This window comes from Aureococcus anophagefferens (assembly GCF_000186865.1).
Source record: "Aureococcus anophagefferens unplaced genomic scaffold AURANscaffold_2, whole genome shotgun sequence".
Taxonomy (NCBI): Eukaryota; class Pelagophyceae; order Pelagomonadales; family Pelagomonadaceae; genus Aureococcus; species Aureococcus anophagefferens.
This window is the reverse complement of record NW_008705562.1, coordinates 2,844,003-2,860,364: the sequence shown is the minus strand read 5'-3', so window position 1 is coordinate 2,860,364 and position 16,362 is coordinate 2,844,003. Positions and strand designations below refer to the sequence as shown.

The 16,362-nt window shown below is 72.3% G+C and overlaps 5 protein-coding genes across 5 annotated transcripts in view; 1 reads left to right on the top strand and 4 right to left on the bottom strand.

The window, feature by feature from the left end:
• Window positions 1–100, bottom strand: part of AURANDRAFT_36203 (hypothetical protein) — a gene marked incomplete at both ends in the record, with an annotated part of 828 nt that extends 728 nt beyond the window's left edge. The window contains one exon of the mRNA XM_009034927.1: window positions 84–100. The remainder of the gene's footprint in view (window positions 1–83) is intronic.
• Window positions 101–316: 216 nt separating this feature from the next.
• AURANDRAFT_61408 (hypothetical protein) lies at window positions 317–964 on the bottom strand (the record flags this gene model as incomplete). The annotated part of the gene is made up of 1 exon (XM_009034926.1): window positions 317–964. One exon carries the CDS (start codon window positions 962–964, stop codon window positions 317–319), a length of 648 nt encoding a protein of 215 aa, XP_009033174.1.
• A 349-nt stretch (window positions 965–1,313) lies between these two features.
• AURANDRAFT_19943 (hypothetical protein) lies at window positions 1,314–2,149 on the top strand (the record flags this gene model as incomplete). Its single annotated transcript, XM_009035033.1, has 2 exons — window positions 1,314–1,379; window positions 1,445–2,149. The coding sequence occupies 2 exons, from the start codon at window positions 1,314–1,316 to the stop codon at window positions 2,147–2,149; spliced, it is 771 nt and encodes a 256-aa protein (XP_009033281.1).
• Window positions 2,150–10,198: 8,049 nt separating this feature from the next.
• Window positions 10,199–11,650, bottom strand: AURANDRAFT_61406 (hypothetical protein; the record flags this gene model as incomplete). Its single annotated transcript, XM_009034925.1, has 1 exon — window positions 10,199–11,650. The coding sequence occupies one exon, from the start codon at window positions 11,648–11,650 to the stop codon at window positions 10,199–10,201; it is 1,452 nt and encodes a 483-aa protein (XP_009033173.1).
• A 1,136-nt stretch (window positions 11,651–12,786) lies between these two features.
• On the bottom strand, window positions 12,787–13,692 carry AURANDRAFT_19820 (hypothetical protein; the record flags this gene model as incomplete). The annotated part of the gene is made up of 2 exons (XM_009034924.1): window positions 12,787–13,518; window positions 13,648–13,692. Coding segments are annotated over 2 exons (777 nt in total), but the record flags the coding sequence as incomplete, so codon positions are not given.
• Window positions 13,693–16,362: the final 2,670 nt, after the last annotated feature.

Here is a 16,362-nt window from a genome sequence, read left to right as displayed (position 1 = left end):
GTCCGCCGTCACCCAGCTCGCAGATTAGCCGTTAAATCTCTCATATGCCTCTCTGCGGCGCTCAAAAGGACGCCGCATCGCACTGCACAAGCCCGTCGGCGACCAAAGCTGAGCACCTCGCCCAAAGTCGAGCCGGGCGCCGGGGGTACCGATCGCCGGGGGTCCACTGGTACGACAGGCTAAATTGATTTCATGGACTCCTCCCTGCGACGTCGACGGACGCCATCCACGACGCCCGCAGCCTCGACGCCCGCGGCCGCTTTGCCGCAGGCGCAGCACACTCGGATAACCGACGAACACACCAATACCACCAAGCTTACCCCCGCGCCGCCTCGGCCGCGGCCTTGGCGCGGAGCTCCGTGCTCGAGAGGTCGTGCCTGAAGTGGGCGATCTCGAGGAACATGTCCCGGTAGGCGTCCGGCGCGCCGGCGATGGCGGCGTGCGTCTGCACGAAGTTTTCGCGCTTGTCGAGCCGCCCGGCGACGACGAAGCCGCAGTCGCGGTCCCGCAGCGTGTCGAGGGCCTCCTCCAAGCCCCGCCGCCCGCCGTAGTACTTCGCGTCGAGAATTCGTGTTGCAGTGTCCGCGCCGACGACGAAGTCGCAGGGCCCCAAAAGCTCGGACTTGTCGACGTAGAGCGCGCGCCGCGTGAGCGCGACCGCGGAGACGCCCTCAAACTGGGCCAGGCGCCGGCCCGCGGCGTCGGCGTCGACCGCGCCCTTGTCCGCGTTGGCCAGCGAGATCTCGTAGAGGAGCGTCGGCGCCGCGCCGCCGTCCCTCGCGGCGACGGCCTCGGCGGCCGCCGCCGCGAGGCGCGTGTGGCCCTCGTGGAGCGGGTCGAAGGAGCCCGGGAAGACGAGGAGCCGGCCCGCCGCCGGCCGGGGCAACGCGCTCGACGCCTCGCCGCCGGCGGACACGACGACGAGCTCGAGCTCGCGCGCGAGGAAGCGCCCGACGAGAGCCATCATCACCGGTAGGATCATGCACCGCCGGCGCGCGCGACGGTGGCGGCCGGCCGCCGGGAGGCGGCGGCGCGGCGGCGCGGCGGCGCGGCGGTCTCTGGGCCGCTGGCGCCGGTGCCGAAGGCGACGAGCGCGAGGCTGCCGGAGCGGAGCCCGATCGTCCCGATCCGAAGCCGCCACGCCGACGCCCACGCAGCCTCCGCACCGCGCCGGTCGAGACAGAGCCATGGCCCGCTCCGCCGTCGCATTCGTCGCCGCCGTCGCCGTCTTCGCGACGGCCTTCGCGCCGCGGCGCGGCCTGCCCGCGCGTCCCCTCGCCGCGGCGCGGCGGCGGGCGCCAGCGGCGCTGCACATGAACATGTTCGACCGCTTCAAGCGCGTCGCCAAGGCGAACGCGAACAACCTGCTGGGCAAGCGCGTCGCCCCGCGTCGCCGCGAAACGCGATTGGCCGTTTTTAAACGCATTCCCCACGCAGGCTCGAGGACCCGGAGAAGGTGCTGAACCAGGCCGTCGACGACCTCCAGAAGGATCTGGTGACCATCCGCCAGTCCTACGCCGAGGTCATGGCGACGCAGAAGCGCATGCAGCGCCAGAAGGACCAGGCGGACCAGCTCGCCGACGAGTGGTACAAGCGCGCGCAGCTCGCGCTCGAGAAGGGCGACGACGAGCTCGCGCGCGAGGCGCTGAGCCGGAAGACGCAGCAGACCGACGCGTCGGCGGGTCTCGACGAGCAGATCGCCGTCCAGACCGACTCGCTGGCCAAGCTCTACGACTCCATGACCCAGCTCGAGTCGAAGATCTCCGAAGCCAAATCGATGAAGGACCAGTACATCGCGCGCGCGCGCACGGCCAAGACGGCGACCAAGGTCAACGACATGCTCTCCGACGTCGGCGGCTCGTCGTCCATGGACGCCTTCGAGCGCATGAAGGAGAAGGTCGAGATGCTCGAGACGCAGGCCGAGGTCTCGGGCCAGCTCCAGTTCGGCGCGTCCACCGCGGACATGGAGTCCAAGTTCAAGGCCCTCGAGGCCGGCTCCGCCGTCGAAGACGAGCTCTCCGCGATGAAGCGCCAGCTCACGGCGGGCTCCGACGCGGCGCCCGAGGCCAAGGCCCTCCCGGCGACGCCCGGCGACGCGGCCGTCGAGGACGAGCTCGCCAAGATGAAGAAGGCCGCCGAGGGCAACTAGCGAGCAGACGCGAGCGGCGGGTAACCCTCGAGGGGTACGTCGCGGTCTCCGAGGCGCCGCAATCACGAAGGAGAAGTCGGTGCAACATCGATGCAACATGAGCTCAATCACCACAACCAGAGCGCGATTCGAGCCGTGCGCCGGCCGCACGCAGCGGCCGTCGCAGCGCACCGCAGGCGCACACACGAGCTCCCTCGAGCTCTCGATGGCCGCCGTCGTCGACGCCGCGCCGCAGCCGCTGCCCGGCCCGGCGCCCGACGCCGCCGGCCCGGCCCGGGAGCGCATCTCCACGGCGCGGCGCTTCGACCCGTTCTTCGTGACCTACGGCGCCGACGAGGCCGGCACGGCGCCGCTCGTCGCGGCCCTGCGCGCCAAGCTCGAGTCGCGCATCAACGGCAGCGTGCTCGCGAACCTGGACGCGGGCGGCAAAGTCTTCGTGTCGTTCTCCGAGAAGGACCGGTCCGCGGACGCGGACTTCTGGCGGTCCGTGGCGCCGCCCCTCGAGGCCTTCCTGGCGGCGGCGCCGGCCCTCGTGCGCCGGGACCTCGCCCACGTCCTCGACGGCGACGGCGCGGAGCGCGCGGGCGGGTCCTACATGTTTCAGGTCCAGTGGCTCACGGGCCGCAAGGCCAACTACTGGCACCAGGACGTGCGCTGGAAGCAGCACTGGGACGCCGTCTTCTTCCTCTACGCCGGCGAGCGACCGACGCCGACGGACATGGTCTGCCCCGCGGCGCAGCCGACGACGCTCGTCACGCCCAAGGAGTACGTCAAGCACCCGACGGGCCAGCCGGAGATCGCCGACGCGGCGCGATGCGGCCGGGCGACGACCTACCGCCCGGCCCTGCGCCAGGCCGACGTCGTCGTCCTCGACAACAGGCTCGTCTGGCACCGCACGCCCGAGAGCCTCACGCTCGCCGACGACGCGGACGTCGCGCCCGACGACGCGCTCATGACGATCCGCCTCAAGTACTTCCCGCCGCGGGAGGCGAAGCCCGCGAAGGGGGGGGTGTAGTTTTGTCTTTTTGGAACGTGCACGCCGGGGGGCGGAGGACGCGCGCCGGCGCGCGCTCCTCGGGGTGGGTTTGTGTCAGAGGGGGCCGACCACCAGGCATACACCAGCCACGGCATACACCAGCATAGCAGCCGCATAGCAGCCGCATAGCAGACGCATAGCGGGCGCATAGCAGACGCATAGCAGGCGCATAGCAGGCGCATAGCAGACGCATAGCAGGCGCATAGCAGGCGCATACCACCAGCATAGCAGCCGCATAAGACCAGCATAGCAGCCGCATACCACCAGCATAGCAGGCGCATAAGACCAGCATAGCAGCCCACCAGCATACCACCAGCGTAGCAGCCGCATACCACCAGCATAGCAGCCGCATACCACCGGCATAGCAGATCAGAGTGAGACTGCGTTACGGGTATCCTAGGCGTATCCTGGCTCCTCTGCTCCCCCGCCGCGGCCGGAAAGGCGGAGCGGGGACTGCGAAGCCAGGCCGGGGAATGAGAGTGTGCACGCCGCAGCGTGCAGGGAGGCGGGCGGGTGCCACGGCACCGCGCCGGGGAGGAACGGCGGTGCGGCGTGCCCTGCGGGCACGCCGTGTTGAGCCTGAAGAGCGGGAACCGGCGTAGAAGCCCGCAGGGTTGTCGCTGTTCCGGGCGTAGGGAGGAAGTAGGCGCGGGCTCCGGCGGGCGACCCCGCGGGGTCGCCCGCGGCCTCAGGCGCGGGAGTGTTGTGCACGCCGCGGCGTGCAGGGAGGAAGTAGGCGCGGGCTCCGGCGGGCGACCCCGCGGGGTCGCCCGCGGCCTCAGGCGCGGGAGTGTTGTGCACGCCGCGGCGTGCAGGGAGGCGGGCGGGAGGAGCGGCCCGTTGGCCAGGTCGGCTCGGTAGGGCCGCGGGCCGCCAGGCCTAGGCGAGAGGAAGGTCGACGAGCTCGTTCTTGTCGTTGACGCGGAGCCCGGCGATCATTGCGAGCGAGCGCCGGAAGCGATCCTCGTCCTCGGCGGCAGTGAGAGTGTTCGCCGGGTTGAACTTCGATGGGACGTGATGGAGGACGAGCTCGCCGGAGTCGAGTGCGTCGTATGCCGCGGCCGCGGCCGCGGCCTCGGCCCTTTCCGCGGCCGGTGTCGGTGTCGTTCCAGTCGCGAGCGAGCTTGGCCATTATATGGCATTGATCCGTGGAGTGGGAGCACTGCTTGTGGATCAAACAGAACAGGACGGGCTGGCCGTTGGCGGTGATCTGCACCCCCGTGCCGTTGCACGCGGGGCACTTCGGCTTGCCCTTGCTCGTCGCCGCCGTCCATTCGGGCGGCTTCTGCGCGCAGGCTCGCAGCGGTGTAGCTGCGCACAGCTAGCAGGTGTAGCGCGGTGGCTCACAGCGCGAAAATGGGGACATAACCCAGATCAGAGTGAGACTGCGTTACGGGTATCCTAGGCGTATCCTGGCTCCTCTGCATAGCAGCCGCATACCACCGGCATAGCAGCCGCATACCACCGGCATAGCAGACGCATACCACCCGCATACCACCAGCATACCACCAGCATACCACCCGCATACCACCCGCATACCACCCGCATAAAGCCCGCATAAAGCCCGCATAAAGCCCGCATAAAGCCCGCATAGCGGGCGCATACTACCAGGCATACCGGCGGTCAACCCCCTCGGGTTTGTGTGGGGGTGCTTTTCTCCCGGACGTGGCGGCCGCGTTTGTGGACGCGCGGGCGGAGGGGCGTATAACTGAGGTGGTGATTTTTGGTGGACTCTGCGCATGCCGAGCGACTGCGAACGCCGCTGCAATCGGCCTATGATGCCGTCAACGAGACGTCCACAAAACAGCGATGAATTTTTTTTTTTTGACTTCGAACACAAGCTCGAACTGAGGCGATAAAGCGCTTCGGCTACCGTCCGCCGTATCAAGGTGCGTGTGCGCTGCCCTTTCCCCCATGGCAATTACGGCTGCGACGTGACCTCGACGGCGCCGGATCGTCACGCGCCGCTTCGGGCCGTGGCCGCGCCGGAGAGCGCTCTGACGACACGTGTCTCGACGAGTGCGTGCGGTCGGCAGCTCGCGCGGTCGGTGCCGACCCCGGCCCGCGGCCGCGACGGTCGTGCATTGCCGCCCGCGGAGGCCGCGCGTCGCCGCCCGCGCCGTCGCTGCGACCCCGGCCGGCGCGCGCGGCGCCGGGCGGAGCGCCGGCCTCGGCGTCGTCGCCGCTCGCCGCTCGCCGTCGCCGTCGCCCCTGCCGCGACGCTGCCACCCCCGCACCCTCTCCTCCGCTCGCCCCCAACCATGAAACTCACCGCCTCGCACTCTAGGTGAGTGCTCCGCCGCCATGGAGTCGCCGATGACGATCGTCCGATTGTCCGTGGGCTCCGCGCCGGTGCGCCTCGTGTCCGTCGTGCACGGCACGGACATCGCGGAGCTGCGCGCGCTCATCTGCGCGGCCTTCGCGATCCCGACGGCGCCGGACACGGCGCCCGTGGCGCTGATCGCGTCGGACACGGGCGTCCTCGTGCCGCTGAGCGTCGCGTGCGCGCACCCGGGCTGCCTCACGGCGCCGGCCTACGGCGTGCTCTGCGTCGGCGGCGAGCTCCGCCAGGACGCCGACGCCGGCGCGCCGGCCCCGCGGGAGCTGGCCGGCGTGCCGCAGGCCGTGTCGGACGGCGTCGTCCGCGGCGTGCCCGCGGACCGCGTCCGCGCGCCGGCGCCGGCGGATCCGGCCCCGCCGGCGCCCGGCGCCGGCGAGGACGCGGCGGTGGCCAAGCTCGTGCACCTCATCGTGAAATTTTCCAAGCTGCTGGAGACGTCGGGCCGCCTCAGCGAGCGCGAGGCCGCCGTCGTCTCGGGGCTGGCCGAGCGGCGCGACACCGTCGTCCTCGCGGCGTACACGGTCGCGGCGACGGCGCAGGACGCCGAGTACCTGGCGGACCTCGTGCGCGGCGTCGCCGCCGACTTTCTCAGCGTCAAGACCGAGGACCCGTCGTCCTTCGACGGCCCCGCGGAGCACGACACGGCCGCGCGGCTCCTGCACGCGATCGACGAGATGTTCTGCCGGAACCTGCTGGACATGGACAAGTGCCGCTACCTCCAGACGCTCGTGCTCTACAAGGACCCCGCCGTCTTCGCCGCCTTCGACGTCTTCGCCGACGACGAGGACGTCGACGAACTTTTTGACACGCTGCTCCACGTCGCCGCGCGACACGACGGCGGCGACGGCGGCGGCGACGACGACGACGACGACGACGACGAATCCGGCGACGACGGCGCCGTCGCGCCCGCGCCGCCGAACGCGCGCTACCTCCAGTCGCCGGACCGGGCCGCGGGGCCCGGCCGGTCCGTGGCGACGGAGACGATCCCCGAGGGCGACGAGGAGTCGGCGTCGTCCGACGACGACGACGACGAGCCCGAGGAGCTCCAGCTCTTCCGGGGCGCCATCTGCCGCGAGGTCGACGACCTGCTCACGGCGGGCCAGCTCCCCGCCGTCGCCGCCAAGGCCGTGCTCGTCGCGCTGCAGAACGAGGGCCTCGAGGAGGCGACGTCCATCGACGTCGCGCTCTGCCGCCTCGCGCGCGCGGCCTACGACGTCTACTCCATCGACGGCGACCGAGGCGAGCTGCGCAACGCGCTCCTCGACGCCTGCAGTGCCTACGGCGCCGCCGCGGGCGCCGCGCCCGCGCCCGCGGCCGCCGCCGCCGCCGCCGCCGCGGACGCCGAGGGCCCGTCGCTCGCGGGCGTCGACGCCGAGGCGAAGCTCAACGTGCTCCGCGAGTGCATCGCCTGGCTCATGAACAGCGGCACCATCGACGAGTCCCACGCGAAGGCGCTGCTGCGGCTCACGCTCGAGGACGACGCGCGCGTCAACGGCGCGCTCGAGGCCTACGGCCGCGGCGGCGCGCTCGAGGACTTCCTCGCGTCCCTCGCGGCCCTCGCCAAGCACGGCGCCTCGACCGCGGACCGGCCCCCGCCGCCGCCGGCGGCGGCCGGCCCCGCGGCCGCGGCCGCGCCGCCCGCGCCGCCCGCGGAGGCCGACGTCGTCCTCAAGGCCGCGGACCCGGCGGGCGCCGAGGCGCCGGACGCGGAGGCGCTCCGCGAGCTCAGCGAGCTCATCGCCTGCCTCGTCGACGACGGCAAGCTCGCGGGCGAGGAGCTCGCGCACCTCGAGCGCCTCGTCGCGTCGCGCGACGCGCGGCTCCTCGCGGCGTACGACGTCTACGTCGACGGCCAGGACGTCGACGACCTCGTGGACACGGTCATGCGCGTCGCCAAGCGCGAGCGCAAGCTGTCGAACCCGCCGCCCGTCGAGGCGAACCCCGGCGACGCGCCGCCGCAAACGGCCAAGGGCCACGACTTCGCGAGCGTCTTCGGCGAGATCGCCGCCGAGTGCCTCAACGACGTCGAGGCCGCGGCGCTCCAGCTCTGCGTCGCGCGCAAGGACCCGGACCTGAGCGCCGTCCTCGAGGTCTACCGCGTCACGGGCGACAAGCTCGACCTCCAGGACAGCCTCAAGCGCGTCGCGCGGAAGACGATCGACGCGACGATCGCCGCGGGCATCCCCGAGGAGGGCGAGGCGGCGGAGACGGACCCGGCCCGCTAGCGCCCCCCCACCCAACACCGCCCCCGAAAGCCCCGCGTCGGACCGACGCGGGGCGCGGGGCGCCTCGAACGCCCGCCGCGGCTCACGCGGGAGGCGCGCCGAACCTCAAGACACCCCTTGCCCGTTCGAACGACACGCAAACAAGAGACCACCAGCACCCGCTCCCCTCCAATAACCCTTGTTCTGTACCGCCCGCCCGGCGTCGACGCGACCGGCGCGCGCGACGGGCCCGCGGCCGGAGTAGGCGGGCGCGTCAATTTTGCCGTGAAAGGGTTCAACCTCGACTCGGAAGCCTCAACAACGTCATTCGAAGCGCGCGATTCTCGCCGTGAACGAGGTGTTCCTCCAATCGACGATGGCAAGCCCGGCAGCCCTCGGAGCGGCGGGCGGCCCCGGCGCCCTCGAGGCCGGGGGCGGCTACGTCGCCCTCGGCGGCGAGGAGCGGCAGGACAGCGGGAGCAAGAGCCGCTACGGCAGCGAGTTCCTGCGGTCCGTGCGCTGCGGGGCCTGCACGAAGTACCGGCGCGCGACGCTCGGCGCCTGGGCCGGCGTCTTTCTCGTCGTCGCCTTCGTCGGGCCGGCCGTCGTCGACTGGAGGTTCCGCCGCGGCATCTCGACGGCCCTGGATCTGTCGTCGCCGGACGGCCCGTCGTACGCGGCGTGGCTGAGCTCCGACGCCGGCACCGTCATCGCCTACGACGTCTACTACTTCGACGTGACGAACGCCGACGCCGTCGCCTACGCCGGCGCGCGGCCCGTCGTCGTGGAGAAGGGGCCCTACGCCTACCGCGAAAAGTACGCCAAGTTCGACGTCGACTGGAGATCGGGCGGCAAGGACGTCGAGTACTTCGAGCGCGACTGGTACGAGTTCGACCCGTCGCGGTCCTGCGACGGCTGCCGGGAGACGGACACGGTCACCACGGCGGACGTCGTCGTCGCCTCCCTCGGCGAGGCCGTCGACGGCCTCGGCGCGGGCGACGCGACGACCGCGGCCGTCGCCAAGTACGCGCTCAAGCTCGTCCTCTGCCAGGGCCAGGGCCGGAGCCGCGCCAGCCCCTTCGTGACGCGCGCGATCAAAGACCTCCACTTCGGCCGCTGGGACGACCCCACGCTCGCGGCGCTCGTGAGCGCCGTCGACGCCGTGCCGTCGCCGCTCCGCGACAAGGTGCCGTCGTTCCTCACGGAGCTGACGACCTACGTGCCCGGCTTCCAGACGAACTACACGTCCGACGAGCTGACCCGGCGCCTCTGCGGCGCCAAGGACCGCGTCGACGCCGGCGTGCGCAAAGCGGGCGCCAAGGCGTTGCGCTACGGGCGGTACGTGGGCGCGGCGGCCGTCCGCGTCTGCCGGACGCCGTCGACGAAGCCCGTCGAGTCGACGCACACCGTCGGGTCCTGCGAACCCCAGGACCCGGCCTGGGACGCCATGGACGAGGCCGCGGGCGAGGCCGCGGCGGCCGCCGCGGGCTGGGCGCTGGCGTACGGCGACCGGGACGCCGCGCGCGTCGAGGGCTACGGCGCGTCCGTGCTCAAGGCCGGCGGCGCCTGGCGGAGGGCCCACTTCGGCGGGGGCGCCTACTACGCGTCGCTCGGCGCCTTCCGGCGCTCCGCGGGCCGCGCCTTCGCGCCCTGGCGCGGGCCCTTCGCGGGCCGGTCGCGCGGGCCGAAAGGCTTCCACATGTTCATCGATTCCATCTGGCGCGCGCTGCCCCTGCGGCGCACGGACGCCGACGGCCACGTCGTGCGGCGGTCCACGGTGCTGGACCGCTACCAGATCGACCGCGCCCGCGTCTTCCCGTCCGCGGCGGCGGGCGCGCCCTGGAACGGCGCCGCGGACCAGCTCGTCACGGCCTACGGCCTCCTCAACCTCACGCGCGCGGCGGGCTTCCCGCTCTACGGCTCCCTGCCCCATTTCCTCGACGCGGACCCGGCGCTCCGCGATTCTGTGGTCGGCCTCGACCCGGACCGCGACAAGCACAACACGGCCATCGACGTCGACCCCCGGTCTGGCGTCGTCTTCGCCGCGCGCGAGCGGCTCCAGTTCTCGGCGAATTTGTTCGACTACGGCCTGCCGGGCCTCGACGACGGCCTGCCGACGGTCCTCGGCGACATCCTCCGGGACCTCTTCCCGTCGCTGGACCCCGTCTGCGCGCTATCGCCCGCGAACTGGACGCTCCCGCCGCGGCGCGCGGCCGGCGCGCGGAACGAGCTCGGCCGCGTCGTGCCCATGGGCTACATCGACCGCACCTACACGCTCGACCACGACGCCGCGGCGTCCCTCGACGCCAAGCTCCGCCTCGTCGAGACCATGTCCGACATCTTGCTCGCCGCGTGCCTCTGCCTCGCGCTGTGCCTCGCCGTCCTCGCGACGTGCGTCCCCTTCGAGCCCCGGAAGCGCGACGGCGCCGACGACGCGGACGGCGCCGTCCAGTAGGCTTCGCCCGTGCTTAGACCCAGCACTTCTTGATGGGCGCGGGCTCGGGCCGGCGGAAGTTCTGGAGGCGCACGCGGCCGCCCTTGGGCCGGACGCGCTCCTCCTTGACCTGGAGCTGGCGCTTCGCCTCCTGGGCCTCGGAGAGGATGGGCACGAGGAAGTCCATGAGCCGCGCGCCGTGGGCCTTCTCCGTCCAGGGCAGCGCGCGCTTCTTCGCGAGGCGGCCGACGTCGCGGAGCCGCGACTCGTCGCGGACGAGGCGCAGGAGCTCCGTGACCGCGTCCTCGTGCTTGTGGATCCAGCGCCGCCGGTCGAACTCGTCGAGCTGCTCGAGGTCCGCCGTCGTCGGCCGGTCCTCGGGCGCGACGTAGCCCGCGTGGTCGTCGTCGAGGTCGAACTCGAAGAACGCGTCCTGGTCGAAGAGCTCCTTGCCCGTGCGCGGGTCGAGCTCCGGCGTGTCGCCCCGTTGCAGGATCGTCTTCGCGCCGACGTCGGCGCCCTTGAGGAAGACCGTGGGCGCCCCAAAGGCCGCGGCCTCGGCGACGGCCATGCCGAACGGGTCGTAGGCCGGCGGGTGCACGTGGAGGAGCGACTTGCGGTAGAGCTCCTCGAGGCCCTCGGCGTCGAGGAACGCGTAGACGTCCGTCTCCGGGTGGGCGTCGAGGAAGCGGCGCACGAGGGGCGTGTCCACGTCGCAGCGGCCCGTGACGAGCACGGGCCGCAGGCCGACCTTGTAGCCGAAGACGCCGTCGAAGGCCTTGCGCTCCGCCAGGTTCTCCACGAGCCGCACGAAGCGCTCCGGCTCCTTCTCGTCGCTCAGGCGCACGCAGCACGTGATGAGGTGCCGCTCGGGCACGTCCGCCTTCCTCAGCGGCCGCTGCGCGCGCGCCATGACGTCCGCGCGGATCGGCGGCAGGAGCACGCGGACCTCGGCGTTCGGGTGGAGCTCGCGGAGGCAGGCCGCGTCGGTCTCGCTGAGGGCGAGCGTGAGCCAGGACCGGTCCATCATCGCGAACTCCTGGGCCTTGAAGAAGGCCGCGCCGTGTTGCGACGCGCCCGGCGGGCCGGACCGCGAGAAGACGCGGAAGTTGAGGTAGACCATGGGCAGGGGCTTCTTCCGCGAGAGGTGCTCGTAGACCTGGAGCACGTGCCAGTCGACGCCGAGCACGAGGTCCGGCCACGCGCGGCTCTCGTAGTACTCGTCGAGGCGCGCGTTCACCTGGGCCGCGAACTCGCGGAAGCAGCAGCTCGCGTCGAGGTGGCCCCAGCGCGGCAGGTTCACGACGACGGCCGCCTTGCTCGGCGGCTGGCAGTTCTCGGCGCCGAAGGGGCCGCCGCAGACGACGTCCACGCTCACGCCCTCCACCATCTCGAGGCCCCGCACGAGCGACTGGGCGTAGACGCCGTTGCCGCTGAAGGTGAAGGCGTCGTACTCGAACGTGAGCACGAGGATGTTGATGCCCATGGTCGCGGTGGCGGCTCGGTGGCGCAGGCTCAGATAGCACAGCGGGCAGCTTCCATACGGTGCTACTACAATAGTACGCCACCTAGCCGACGTTGCCCCGGACTCGTCGCTGGTCAAGCATGGCACTGCTTTGATTTATCCCCGTGCCCTCAGCTGACAGGGCGCGCTACATCCGACCAGCTACTTGTAGCTCGAGCGCGAAGTGAGTGTCGATGAGCGCCGACTCGCAGCTCCTCGCTCTCTCCCACGACATATACGCTAAAAGAGATGGTCAAGTGTGCCCGGAAAAATGCCGCAGGCGCGCTTTGGCGTTGAAGTCGTTGATACAGAGCGGAGCCAGTGTAAACACGTCGGATAAACACGGTTACACGCCGCTTCACCACACGGCTAGGCTCGGTGGCCTCTGCGATTATGCCTCCGTGAATGTGTTGTTGGACGCAGGCGCAGATCCTCATGCGAGGAACTGCACTGGCCACACGCCGCTACACTTTGTGATGCTCCGACCTAAGTTCCAAACACGTTATGACTTCAAAGGTCACCTTCAAAACGTCCACCGTCAGAAAGATGAAGCCGATATGATGGAGAAGCAATGTTTTTCGTCTTCGAAGGCGTGCGTTGCGCGTCTGCTCAAGGCTGGTGCCCGCATCGACGAACGTACCAACGGTGGGGAGACTCCCCTCGAGCTTGCCCTGCAGGCATGGAATCGGGACATCGCTAAAATCATGCTTCAAGCTGGAGCCGAGATGAGCGTGAGCACCATGCGTCGCTATGAACTTCTGTTCCAGGGCTGGAGCGGGCCTGGCTCCAGGAACCCGGCTCCTCGAAAGGAATTCGTACCATCGGGTGCCGCGCTCTTGTCGTCGATCGAGTCGGCGGGCGGTTTCAAGGAATATGCGCGCCGGAATCGTCGTGCTCTCATCGGCGCAGTGTCCAAATGCTATCGTCGGTCCCTTCCCGACGACGCCGCGGGGCTCATCGTCGAGTTCGCATGGGTCTACGGGGGGAACAAGTGCGCATTCCACCTAGCCTGCTAAGTTCATCCTGCTAGGAGAGGAGGCGCCTCGTTGTAGCGACGCGCCCCGGCGAGCCGCCCGCCCCCCGCGTCCTTCCGGGCGGGCGCGACCGATTAATTAGTGTCATGAGGCGACGGGCGGGATGCTCGCGAGGGCGTCGAGGAAGGCGAGGACGTCGTCGACGTCGCGGAGCGTGTGCGTCGCGTGCGTGAGCCGCGGCCGCTCGGCCTCGGCCTTGGGCGCGACGAGGACGGAGACGGCGTCGTAGCGCGACAGGGCGCGGAAGGCGTCCTCGTCCGTCGTGTCGTCGCCGACGTAGACGGGCAGCACGCCCCGGTACCACGACTCGGGCGCGTCGGCGCCGCCGGCCTGGTCGCGCGCGCGGAGCATGTCGAGGAGGTAGAGCACGGCGGAGCCCTTGTCCCAGGCGACGTCCGGCCGGAGCTCGAAGACGCACTTGCCCTCGCTCTTGCGGAGCGCGCCCGCAAAGGGCGGCGACGCGAGCACGTCGTCGACGACGCGCTCGATGGCGTCGCGCCGCGGCGCGCACTTGCGCCAGTGCACGGACACGGAGAAGCGGTTGTCCTCGAGGGCGCAGCCCTCGACGGCGCCGAGTTTCCCCTCGAGGGCTTGCCGCGCCTCGGCGAGGAGGGGCAGGGTGTGCTGCGCCACCGCGTGCCGGAGCCCGCCGGGCCCGTCGATGTCGAAGCCGTGGCTCCCCGCGTAGTAGAGGTCGCCGAGGTCCACGAACTCCCGGATCTTCTCCCGCGCGCGGCCGCTCACGACGGCGACCGTCGCGCGGCTCGCCAGCCGCCGCAGCGCGTCGCGCATCGCCGCGGACATGCGCGCGGACGCCTGCGGCGGTTTCGGGCGGTTTCGGGCCGTCGCGCGCGCGCGCGCGCGTTCGCCCGTTTTTATCGCGTCGTCGCGCGCGTCGCCGGGGCCGGGGTGCTGCCGGCGCCGCGCGCGCGCCGACTCCTCGACGATGGGCGTCAGCGTGCCGTCGTAGTCCAGAAAGACGACGAGCCGCCGCCGCTCGGAGGCGAGCTCTCGGCTCTTGAGCAAGGCGTTTGGGAGCCCATGCCTGCGCGGGTCGTCATGGGTCGCGGCGGGAGGCGGCGGCGGGGCCGGCGCACCAGTCCTGGCTCGTTGCCATGGCCGTCATGCCACACGCCAAGGCGTGCGTTCGAGCCCTTGACGGAGCCCGAGCAAGCGTCGGCTCGGAAATGCGAGACTCGCGCGCCGCGTCGTCGGTCGCCTGAGGCGGGCACCCGGGGGGTGCGATCTCGCGCTGCTCGGGCTGCGGCCGAAGCCGGGCCGAAGCCGAGGAAACATGGGTAAAATGTGCCGTAGTAACAATCGCGCTCTAGTCGCGGCGCGCCGCGCGCTTCGCCGGGGCCGCGCGCCGCGAGGGGGCCGGCGCGCGGCCGGCGGCGTCGCGGCGCTGCTTGTAGAAGTAGAGGAGCATGCCGTAGAAGACGACGAGGAAGGCGGCGTAGACGCGCGGCGCGCCGCCGCCCGGCGCGCCGCCGTCGTCGGGGCGGCCGCCGCGGCCGCCGCGGTCGACGAGAACGCGGCCGTTGGAGCAGCGCGGCTCGCAGAGGCCCGCGTGGGGCCCGCCGTCCGGCGGGAAGCAGGCCGACACGACGGCGCGGCAGCGCGCCTTGGCGGCCTCGAGCGACGCGGCGTCGCACGGCGTCGCGAGCTCCGACGACCGCTTGAACGCGCGGCCGCGGCGGCGCCGCCGGCGCTCGCGGTCGTCGTCGTCGACGCGGTCGCGGCGGTCGCGGTCCAGGGGCGTGCTCGCCAGGTGCGGCGACGCCGCGCAGTCGAGCACGTCGCAGAGGTCGCCGAGGCAGTAGGCCGTGCCGTTGGACGGCAGCGAGTCGGCGTGCCTGAGCGCGAGGTGGTTGTCGAGCCAGGCCTCGCTCACGAAGGACTTGCCGCAGAACTTGCAGCGCCAGACGTTGTGCCGCACGGCCTTCTTCGCCGCCTCGTGCGCGCCGAAGATGTCGTGAACCAGCGGGCACGCATCGGGGAGCCCGCCTCCGAAAAGCTCGTGGCGCGGCACCAGGCCCCGCGACTTGATGAGGGCGCGCGCGACGCGCGACCGCGAGCGGGAGCAGGCCTCGTCCGCCATGCGCGCCCCGCAAAAAAATTGCCTTGACGCGTCTCTAAACGTAGGGGGGCCGGGAGGAACCGCGGGGGACAAGAGGCTCAAAGGGGTCTCACAGGCGCGGGAGGCGCCAGTGGACGGCGGCGTCCTGCGCAGGCGCCAGTGCCGCTCGCAGTGGGGAATTGCCACAGGCGGCGGCGCTTGCCACAGCGCAGACGCCGGCAGCGAGACGATCGAATCGGCTTGAGCCGTCGTCGCGCCGTCTTCCGCGCGCCAGCCATCCGCCGCCGACCGTCGTCCGCGCTGCCGACCGCCGCCTCCGACCTCCTCCGAGCTCGCAGACCGCCTCTCCGCCGCCGCACGCCGACCGCCGCGCGGACATCTCCGCGCGCGCCAGCCATCAAGACCCCGCCGTCCTCCGCGCGCCAGGGCTCGTACAGAAACCATGGGCCGCTTCAGCCTCTTCAAAAAGAAATCCGAAGCCGAGCCCGAGGCTTCCGCGCCGGCGCCGGCGCCCGCGGCGCCCGCGGCCCCCGCGGCGCCCGCGGCGGCGGCGCCCGCCGCGGCGATGAAGCGCAAGTCGAACGCCGGCGCGGACATGCTCTGGGCCATGCAGGAGAAGGCGCTGGCCAAGCAGAAGGAGGCCGCGGCGGGCCCGGCGCCCGCCGCGCCGCCGCCGAGCCGGCCCGCGTCCGGCGGCGCGACGGCCGCGCCGAGCAAGGCGCCGTCGATCGCGGAGACGATGGCGCGGCTCGACCGGCTCGAGCACGAGGCGGCGGCGCCCGCCGCGAGCCCCGCCGCGGACCCCGTCGGGAGCCCCGAGTCGACGCCGTCGGGGTCGCCGCGGCGGCCCGAGCCGGTCGCGGCCCCGAAGAAGAAGAGGCGCGAGAAGCGCCAGTCGAAGATCCTCGTCGCCGGCGCGCCGCCCCTCGTGAGCCACACGGGCGGCCGGCGCCGGTCGCTCCAGGTCTGCGGCACGAAGCCCGGCGGCGCCGACGTGCTCACGCGCGCGCGCCGCGCGTCGAGCGCGTGGGCCGAGGAGCACAGGATCGACGCCCGCGTCGCGACCTACGCGACGACCGTGGGCATGGGCCCGCCGCCCGAGGACGGCGGCGGCTCCCTCGGCGCCGCGAGCTCCTGGGCCGCGCCGTCGCCGTCGCCGCTCGGCTCGCCGCGGTCGCCCGTGGGCAAGCAGACGCCCCTCGGGGGCCTCTTCGCGCCGCGCGAGTCGTCGGTTTCCGGCGGCGACGTCTTCGGCGACGCGCTGCTCGCGCCGACGCCCGCGCCGGACGCGGCCGACCCCTTCGCGGCGCTCGGCGGCCCCGCGCCGGCGCCCGTCGTCTACGCGCCCGTCGAGGCCGCGGCGCCGCCGCGGCCGCCGCGGCCGCCCGCGCCGCCGCCGCCGGGCGCGCGCGCTGCCGCGCCGCCGCCGCCCCAGCCCGCGCGGCCCGCGGCGCCGCCCGTGCCGGCCCGCGCCGAGCCGCCGCCCAAGCCCGCGCGGCCCGCCGCGCCGCCGCAGCCCGCGCGGCCCGCCGCGCCGCCCGCGCCCGCCCGCGCCGCGCCGCCGCCCCAGCCGGCGCGCG